The 10670-nt window shown below is 41.3% G+C and overlaps 1 protein-coding gene across 1 annotated transcript in view; it reads right to left on the reverse strand.

Moving 5' to 3' along the window:
* TTC6 (tetratricopeptide repeat domain 6) overlaps nt 1-4463 on the reverse strand; it is a 430156-nt gene extending 425693 nt beyond the window's left edge. Inside the window, exon 1 of the mRNA XM_053711337.1 lies at nt 4383-4463. Within this exon, the coding sequence (XP_053567312.1) occupies nt 4383-4463 (81 nt within the window). The remainder of the gene's footprint in view (nt 1-4382) is intronic.
* Between the last annotated feature and the right edge of the window lie 6207 nt (nt 4464-10670).

The following is a 10670-nucleotide window of genomic DNA, read 5'->3' on the forward strand; positions in this document are numbered from 1 at the left end:
AACATTCACATCAATAGATTATTATTTACACACGCATGAGTAAAGAATGCATTGCTTCTAGCTGATATATTAATGGAGAACTCAATGGAGCATTCTAACTAGATGAATAAAATCTACAGGCATTTGTATATGTCTGCTTTGTAAGTTTCAAATGATAAAAAATCCATGACAAATGGTTCTTAACACTTGGGTCTATACTAATAAATGACATATACTAATATTACAATATAATGTAATTCAAATGTACTTAACTAAAACCATAAGAGCACTAAATTATAAGTCAGCAAAACATACAATGAACCCTCTCCAGCCCCTCCATTTTTATATGAAACTCAAAGAAGCCTAATTACAAAGATCTGAGAGATCAGAAGGCTTTTCTAAATCAGCTGCACAGCATAACATAGCAGCCAAAAATGCTGGTGAAAATTGAGAGTGGCAAGACTAGTGAGACCTCTTTGTCCAGTAACACTTGTACAACAGATTCTCCTGATGTCACAGATCACACTAATGCAGACTTCATGGAATTCTTTAAGATCTTCGGTGAGGTAGACACTATAAGAATCCTTACCGGGTCAGAGGAGACCGGTCTTTGCAGACTCTGGAATTGTCGCTCTCCTTCTTGGCATCCCACGTGGAAGGACACCAAAACACCAGTCCGTCTTCAGCTGCGACAGCAGCTCTCTAGGCGCACAGACACATGCTTCCTAGATTTAAAGAGTAATGTCCCAACTGTAGGATCTCCCACCTGGAGTACTCAGTTCCTATAAAAACTCACCTAGCCCATCCCCCTGGGCTGAGTTATTGCCTCATCGACCTTGCTACTGAAACCAAAGCATACTTACCTGATACCTGTGTATGCTCACCTTGCTTCTGTGACTAAAGCATACTTACCTGATACCTGTGTATGCTCACTTTTCTTCTGAGACCAAAGCATACTTACCTGATACCTGCGTATGTTTACCTTGCTCCTTGCTCCTGAGACTAAAGCATACTTACCTGATACTAGTGTATGCTGCCCTTGCTCCAGAGACCAAGCATATTTGCCTAAAAGCATACTTACCTGATACCTGTGTATGCTCGCTTTGCTTCCGAGACCAAAGCATACTTACCTGATACACACCAACCAAGCCGCTACAGACGCGGCAATTCCGGCGTGAGCGGTGAACGGGGGCGGATTAATCCAAGCAGCAAACAGGTTACAGGGGTGCTTGCTGAATGTAACGGCCGGTGTGCCGAAAAATAGTCCACAATAGTAAGTTACAGCAGCACTTTGAGCAAAAAGAGTCTCAGGGCATAAAAAGTAAAATTAAAAAATACCTTTAGACCAACATGGTTAAAATAGTACACAGCAACAAACTCCCTGACTAGTTTCGTGCTCAGTTAAGCACTTAATCATAGGGTAAGTTTGATAGGCGTCAGTTCCCCCTATTTAAAAGGACAGATGTAAGTGATAAAATAAAACAAGATACAAATATATATAAAAATACAAGTGTATATGTATACATCACAAACAAAATTATTCAAAATACATGCACTAAAAAATGAAGAATAAAACATCCAACTATTTATGTAACCAATTATTTATAATAACAGCATTAAGCATATATTAATGTTTTAAAGTGTTGGTTACTAGAGCCTTTCTCAGAGTAAACTAAATATACCCAATCTAAATAGGCTAATATTAAACAACCTCAAAAAATTCTATATATAGAAACCCCGTATAAATGCAAAACTACAAAAATACAAAAATGCAATGTGACTAAATCTTCATGATAATATAAATTACTATCATGATGATATAATTTTAATTGTATTTTAACCATGTTGGAATAAAGGTATTTTTTAATTTTACTTTTTATGCCCTGAGACTCTTTTTGCTCAAAGTGCTGCTGTAACTTACTATTGCATACTTACCTGATACCTGTGTATGTTTACCTTGCTCCTGAGACTAAAGCATACTTACTGGATACTTGTGTATGCTCACCTTGCTCCAGACACCACGCATACCAGTGACAGCCTTCCTCAAACCAGATGTTTCTGCTGTACCTATCCGGTATCATGTGACAGTCTCACCAACAGTACCACTGGGTATTCTGTGCCTGCTGAGAAACCTGTGTCTACCATACCAGTGACAGCCTTCCTCAAACCAGATGTTTCTGCTGTACCTATCCGGTATCATGTGACAGTCTCACCAACAGTACCACTGGGTATTCTGTACCTGCTGAGAAACCTGTGTCTACCATACCAGTGACAGCCTTCCTCAAACCAGATGTGCCTGCTGTACCTATCTGGTATTCCATGACAGTCTCACCAACAGTACCACTGGGTATTCTGTACCTGCTGAGAAACCTGTGTCTACCATACCAGTGACAGCCTTCCTCAAACCAGATGTGCCTGCTGTACCTATCTGGTATTCCATGACAGTCTCACCAACAGTACCACTGGGTATTCTGTACCTGCTGAGAAACCTGTGTCTACCATACCAGTGACAGCCTTCCTCAAACCAGATGTGCCTGCTGTACCTATCTGGTATTCCGTGACAGTCTCACCAACAGTACCACTGGGTATTCTGTGCCTGCTGAGAAACCTGTGTCTACCATACCAGTGACAGCCTTCCTCAAACCAGATGTGCCATGACCAAATGCGTAACCCATTCTGGTCATGTGGATAAAAAATATATATATATTTTTATACTGTATACTTGATCACAACATCTGTACTATTAAAAAGGGACAGTAATTGCCTTATAATTATAAGATTATTCTGCAACCTTGTAATAAATTATGATCAATTTTGAATGCATTATAACCAAACTCCACCACCAGTGTTCCTATATGGAGAGTCAATCAGGACTTGTTACTTGTGTTAATAATAGCCATTTTTGTAGCAACACTCATTATTTATGCAGTGTGTTATCACCTCTGCTGAGGCCTGTAAGGGACAGGTATATACCATGATTAGGCTTGTACAGTGTGAATTTCCACTTCTAAGAAATGGAAATCTTACAATCTTATAGGGACAGTCAAGTATAAATTAAACTTTCATTATTCATATAGGACTTTTAATTTTAATCGACTTTCCAATTTACTTTTATCATCAAATTTGCTTTTTTCTCTTGGTATTCTTACTTTAAACTAAACATAGCTAGGCTCATATGCTAATTTCTAAGCCTTTGAGGGCTGCTTCTTCTCACATGCTTTTTAAATCTCTTTTCAACACAAAGAGACAGAAAGTACACGTGGGCTATATAGATAACACTGTGTTCAGGCACAGAAAGTTATTTAAGATCTAGCACAATACAATGCTAAATGTAAGACAATAGATAATAAACAGTCACAGTCATGTGATCAGGGGGCTGGAAGAAGGTTCCTAGATACAAGGTAATCACAGAGGTAAAAAGTATATTAATATAACTGTGTTGGTTGTGCAAAACTGGGGAATGAGTAATAAAGGGATTATCTATCTTTTAAAACAATAACAATTCTATGGTTGACTGTCCCTTTAAAGGGTTGTTTTACTGTGCGTAATTAATGGGAGATTCCAGCCAAAATTGGAATTCATATGGATGCATTTCAGTTTTGCATAGAAGCATTTTTGTTATTTACATGTATTAGAAAAAAATGCTTCTAATAAAAGCTATAGCTGTTTAAAAAATTGTATTTAAGTATGCGCTGTGTACCAGCATTTTAAACACAGCAGTTGCTCAGAGAGAAAAAATTGCTTTTACCACCTGTTTCAAATGTGTTTCATGTTCCTTTTAAGTTTTAAACAGATTTTAAAATAAATCAAACAGGGATATATATTGTTGTTATATGGATTACTTGCTTTATAATGCCGTGCCCATTTATATCCTACACAGCTTATTAATGCCACTATTCTTACTAAGCTTCTGTGCTATTAAAGGGACACTGTAACCAAAAAATTTCTTTTGTAATTCAGAAAGAGCATGCAATTTTAAGCAACTTTCTAATTTACTCCTATTATCAATTTTTCTTCGTTCTCTTGCTATCATTATTTGAAAAAGAAGGCATCTAAGCTTTTTTTTGGTTTCAGTACTCTGGACAGCACTTTTTTATTGGTGGATGAATTTATCCACCAATCAGCAAGGACAACCCAGGTTGTTCACCAAAAATGGGCCGGCATCTAAACTTACATTCTTGCATTTCAAATAAAGATACCAAGAGAAAGAAGAAAATTTGATAATAGGAGTAAATTAGAAAGTTGCTTAAAATTTCATGCTCAATCTGAATCACGAAAGAAATTTTTTGGGTACAGTGTCCCTTTAACAAGTATGGACCATACTGGTTATCCAAGAGCGCCCTCTAGTGTCGTTTACTATATCAGATCTCCAGCTAGCACATACGTTGACTTCTCACTCTTACCAAATGTGCTTGGTCCTCTGCGTCTAACTGTTCCTCTCCTGAAGAATCCGTTTCCTGTGGCACCGAAGACAATTCATCCATCTCATCCTGCTTCCCCAAGCAGCTCTATAGCCACAGAAAGCCACAATAAGAGATTGTAATGTAGCAAATATACCTGTATTCAATCACTACAGATTTAAAGCACTAATACAACATTAACATTGTAGTAAACTTTTTTATTTGCATCATTTAAAGAAACAGTAAATTCAAACTTAAACTTACACGATTCAGATAGAGCGTAAATTTTAAACAACTTTCCAATTTACTTCTATTACCAAATTAGCTTTTGTTCCCTTTGTATCCTTTGTTGAAGAGTAAATCTAGGTAGGCTGGTAGCAGCTCAAAAGCGTGCTTGTGCCTTTAGTAGTCTATGGCAGCAGTGTTTGGAAATTTGTTGCTATACACAATAGTGCCAACACTGCTGCCAAATGGCTAGAGACGTGTAAATACTCCTGAGCTCATCTAGGATTAATCTTTAACAAAGGATACAAAGAAAACTAGGGCAACATTGATAATAGAAGTGAATTGGAAAGTTGATGAAAATTTAATGTTCTACATTTAAGTTTATTTTTGATTTTATTGTCCCTTTAAAGGGACTGTCAGGTCAAAATTAAACTTTCATGATTCAGATAGGACATGCAATTTTAAACAACTTTCCATTGTACTTTTATCATTAAATTTGCTTTGTTCTCTTGGTATTCTTTGTTGAAAGCTAAACCTAGGTAGGCTCATAAACTGATTTCTAAGCCGTCAAATGCAGCCTCTTATTTCAGTGCATTTTGACAATTTTTCCGTTAGACAGTGCTAGTTCACGTGTGTCATATAGATAGAATTGTGCTCACTCCTGTGGAGCTATTTATGAGTCAGCACTGGTTGGCTACAATGCAAGTCTGTCAAAAGAACTGAAATAAGGGGGCAGTCTGCAGAGGCCAACTGAAAAAATATTAAACGTGCACTGCTAAACTGTCATACAAGAAAATAGCTAACTGGACAAGATGAAAGTTTCACGTACTTCTTACAAGCTTAAAGATGTGGAACCCGTTGCAAGATGCTTGTCTGGTATGTAACAATAAGTAATAAAGAATAATTATTGGATCAAGACAGTCCCTTTAAATTTAAACAGCTTTTTCTTAGTTTTTTTTCAGAGAAAACTGTTTACAACATATGTAAATACTGCTATTTCATAAGCATAGCAGAAAAACATAACTTATGCTTACCAGATAATTTCCTTTCCTTCTGTATGAGGAGAGACCACGGCTTCATTCCTTACTTGTGGGAAATACAGAACCTGGCCACCAGGAGAAGGCAAAGACACCCAAGCCAAAGGCTTAAATACCTCCCCCACTTCCCTCATCCCCCAGTCATTCTGCCAAGGGAACAAGGAAGAGTAGGAGAAATATCAGGGTATAAATGGTGCCATAATAATAAAACAAAAATTTAGGTCCGCCCAATGGAGAATACGGGAGGACTCTGCTCATACAGAAAGAAAGGAAATTATCTGGTAAGCATAATTTATGTTTTCCTTCTTAATATGAGGAGAGTCCACAGCTTCATTCCTTACTTGTGGGAAACATATACCCAAGCTCTAGAGTACACTGAATGAAAACGGGAGGGTAAAAACAAAGGCGAACCCTATTCTGAGGGCACCACAGCCTGCAAAACCTTTCTCCCAATAGCTGCTTCAGCCGAAGCAAAAACGCCAAACTTGTAAAATTTTGAAAAGGTATGTAAGGAGGACCAGGTAGCTGCCCTACAAATCTGATCCATAGAGGACTCATTCTTGAAGACCCATGAGGAAGCCACAGCTTTAGTTGAATGAGCCTTAATCCCCTGAGGAGGCTTATGCCCCACTGTCTCATAAACTAAGCGAATAATGCTCCGCAACCAAAAGGACAAGGAAGTGGACAAGGCTTTCTGCCCCCTATGCTTCCCAGAATAGACAACAAACAAGGAAGAAGTTTGTCTAAACTCCTTCATAGCCTGAAGATAGAACTTCAAGGCCCGAACCACATCCAAATTATGAAATAACCGCTCCTTCGAAGGAGGAGGATTAGGACACAGGGAAGGAACCACAATCTCCTGATTGATGTTGCGATCTGAAACAACCTTAGGAAGAAAACCTAACCCAGTAGGAAGAACAGCTTTATCAGCATGGAATACTAGGTAAGGGGGCTAACATAGAAAGGCAGCCATCTCAGATACTCTGCCTGCCGATGCAATAGCCAGTAGAAAAGAACCTTCCAAGACAGTAATTTAATATCAACTCCATACATAGGCTCAAATGGAGCCTTCTGCAAAAATTTAATAACCAGATTTAAACTCCAAGGAGGAGCACTAGATCTTAACACAGACCTGATTCCAGTCAGAGCCCGAACAAAAGACTGGACATCTGGAAGCTCAGCGAGCCTCTTGGCAAGTAAAACAGATAGGGCCGAAATCTGTCCCTTAAGGGAGCTATCAGAAAGGCCCTGCTCCAGACCATCCTGGAGAAAGAAAAGAATCCTGGAAACCCTGACCTTATGCCAGGGGAATGCTCCCTCTTCACACCAGAATAAGTAGGTCCTCCACACCTTATGATAGATGCAACGAGTAACCGGCTTACAAGCTTGAATGAGAGTATCAATAACTCTTTCAGACAAACCTCTCTTGGCTAGGGCTAAGCGTTCAATCCCCATGCAGTCAGCCTCAGAGAATCTAGATTTTGATGAACAAAAGGACCTTGCTCCGGCAGATCCGTGCAACAAGGTAACCTCCATGGAGGAGATGAGGACATCCCCACCAGGTCTGCGAACCACAGCCTCCGCGGCCATGATGGAGCTATTAGAATCAATGATGCTTGCTCCTGCTTGATACGGCCACTACAGGAGGGAGAAGTGATAATGGTGGAAAAATGTAGATCAGACTGAACTTCCAAGGCACTGCTAATGCAGTGCAAATTAGCTCCGCCTGAGGATCCCTGGACCACGATCTATCTCTGGCGTCCCCCATCTGTTGCAAATCTCTGCAAACACCTCGGAATGGAGAGACCATTCCGCCAGGTGAAAGGAATGTCTGCTGAGGAAATCTGCTTCCCAGTTGTCCTCACCCAGAATGTGGATCGCTGACAGCGAGCAGTTGTGTGCCTCCGCCCATTGCAGAATCCGAGATACTTCCCTCATTGCTAGGGAGCTCCTCGTTCCCTCCCTGATGGTTGATGTAAGCCACCGAGGTTATGTTGTCCGATTGGAATCTGATAAACTGGGCCGTACGAAGAAGAGGCCAAGCCTTCAGAGCATTGAAGATCACGCAAAGTTCCAAGATGTAGATCGGGAGGAGGGATTCCTCTCGAGTCCACAGGCCCTATGTCTTCCTGGCACCCCAAACAGCTCTCTATCCTGTGAGACTCGCATCCGGAGTCCCAATCTCCCAGGATGGTCTCAAGAAGGATGTCCTTTGGGACAGGTGATCTGGACAGAGCCACCAGGAGATCGATTTTCTTAACCGGTTGTCCAGAGAAATCTGTTGAGACAGATCTGACTGATCGCCATTCCACTGTCTCAGCATGCATAGCTTAAGAGGATGGAATCTGGCAAAAGGAATGATGTCCATGCAGGACACCATGGGACCAATTACCTCCATACACCGAGCCACTGAGGGCGTTAAGGATGTCTGGAGGGCAACACAATTGGAAGATAGCTTGCAACGTCTCTGGTCTGTAAGAAATATCCTCATGGATATAGAGTCTATTATCATACCCAGGAATTCCACCCTGGTACTGGGAAAAAGAGAACTCTTATCTAATTTTATCTTCCATCCATGAGATCGAAGAAGAGTAAAAAGGGCTTTCGAATGGTCTTCTGCCAGACGACAGGATGGTGCCCAGACCAGAATATCGTCTAAGTATGGCGCCACTGCTATCAATCTGGTTCTGGCCACTGCGAGCAGAGCCCCTAGAACTTTTGTAAAAACTCTTGGAGCAGTAGTTAGACCAAACGGAAGAGCAATAAACTGGAAGTGCTGGTCCAGGAACGCAAATCTTAAGAAATTGAAGTGTTCCTTGTGTATAGGGACGTGAAGGTAGCCATCCTTCAGGTCTATCGTGGCCATGAATTGTCCTTCCTGGCCTAAAGGAAGAATGGACCTTATTGTCTCCATCTTGAACGACCACAAACAGGTTTAAGTAGTATCCTAGAACTCTCTCTGCTGGGGGTACCGGTCCAATGACCACCAGGGCAGAGAGATCCCTCACACACAGTGGCCTCCCCTTCATGCCGACTTTAACTCGGCGGGCTTCTTATTCTGCTCGGACTTATTCCAGGACTGAGGAGGTTTCCAAGTTCCCTTGGACTGCTCTGGCTTTGCAGAGGGCTGCTGATGTTGGGATTTGTCCAAATGAAAATTAGGACCTTGTCCTTTAGGTTTGTTCTTCTTATCCTGTGGTAAAAAGGCACCTTTGCCTCCAGTAACCATGGATATGATTGAGTCCAGGCCTGGACCAAAAATAATCTTTCCCTTAAATGGGAGAGAAAGAAGTTTAGACTTCGAAGTCATGTCTGCAGACCAAGACTTTAGCCAGAGTGCCCTATGGCTAGCACAGAGAAACCTGAAACCTTGGCGTTCAGGTGAATAATCTGCATATTTGCATCACAAATAAAAGCATTAGCTACCCTTAAGGCCTTAATTCTTTCCTGGGTCGCGTCGAGGGGACCCTCCATCTCGATTAACTCAGATAAGAATCGCACCAGTAGGTAGCCGCTCCCACAACCGCAGTAACAGCTGCTGCCGGTTGAAACAAATATCCTGTATGCTGAAACATCTTGGTAGAGTTTCCAGCTTCTTATCCATGGGCTCCTTAAATGACAAACTATCCTCAAGGTGGATAGTAGTGCGCTTAGCCAGTCTACTTTTGGGACGGAACCCTACAACTCCAACTGAGAGTCCGACACCAGGAACAATTTCTTAAAGGAAGAAGAAGGGGAAAAAGGAGAACCGAGTCTTTACCATTCATTCTTAATAATGTTCACCATCTTTACGGGAACCGGGAAAGTCTGTGGTACAACCCTGTCCTCATAGACCTTATTTAATTTAGGAATACAAGGTTCCTCAGATAATTTAGGTTCTGGAACCTCTAAAGTAGCCAAAACTTTCTTTAGCAGAAAGCGTAGGTATTTAATCCTAAATCTAAAGTCTGGTTCCTCCGCAGCTGGAGGCTTAGAGGCAGCAGATTCCGACCCAGAGAGAGCATCCTCTGAAGTATCAGAGGAGTCTTCATCATCGGATAATCTTGTATCAGATAAATCCAATAAGCTAGTAGATGACCCCTGGGAAGGATAGAAATATTTAACCTTTCACTTGCACTTAGCAGGGCGAGGTAAAGCACTAAAGGCCGCAGACACTGCCGTCTGTAATGGTTCAGTAAAGTCTAGCGGTAAAAGGGCCCCACCAGATGGAGGAATAGGAGTGCTACGGGAAGATGAATGTGTATTAGGAAATTAATGTAGGCTGCGCACCTTACGGGACGGAGGCTCCTCAGAGGTAGAAGGCTCAGTAGTACTAAACATATTAGCTTTCTTTGACAAAACATAATTTATGCTTACCTGATAAATTCCTTTCTTCTGTTGTGTGATCAGTCCACGGGTCATCATTACTTCTGGGATATAACTCCTCCCCAACAGGAAATGCAAGAGGATTCACCCAGCAGAGCTGCATATAGCTCCTCCCCTCTACGTCAGTCCCAGTCATTCGACCAAGAATCAACGAGAAAGGAGTAACCAAGGGTGAAGTGGTGACTGGAGTATAATTTAAAAAATATTTACCTGCCTTAAAACAGGGCGGGCCGTGGACTGATCACACAACAGAAGAAAGGAATTTATCAGGTAAGCATAAATTATGTTTTCTTCTGTTATGTGTGATCAGTCCACGGGTCATCATTACTTCTGGGATACCAATACCAAAGCAAAAGTACACGGATGACGGGAGGGATAGGCAGGCTCATTATACAGAAGGAACCACTGCCTGAAGAACCTTTCTCCCAAAAATAGCCTCCGAAGAAGCAAAAGTGTCAAATTTGTAAAATTTGGAAAAAGTATGAAGCGAAGACCAAGTTGCAGCCTTGCAAATCTGTTCAACAGAGGCCTCATTCTTAAAGGCCCAAGTGGAAGCCACAGCTCTAGTGGAGTGAGCTGTAATTCTTTCAGGAGGCTGCTGTCCAGCAGTCTCATAGGCTAAACGTATTATGCTACGAAGCCAAAAAGAGAGAGAGGTAGCAGA

The sequence above is a fragment of the Bombina bombina genome, chromosome 1 (assembly GCF_027579735.1).
Source record: "Bombina bombina isolate aBomBom1 chromosome 1, aBomBom1.pri, whole genome shotgun sequence".
Lineage (NCBI taxonomy): Eukaryota > Metazoa > Chordata > Amphibia > Anura > Bombinatoridae > Bombina > Bombina bombina.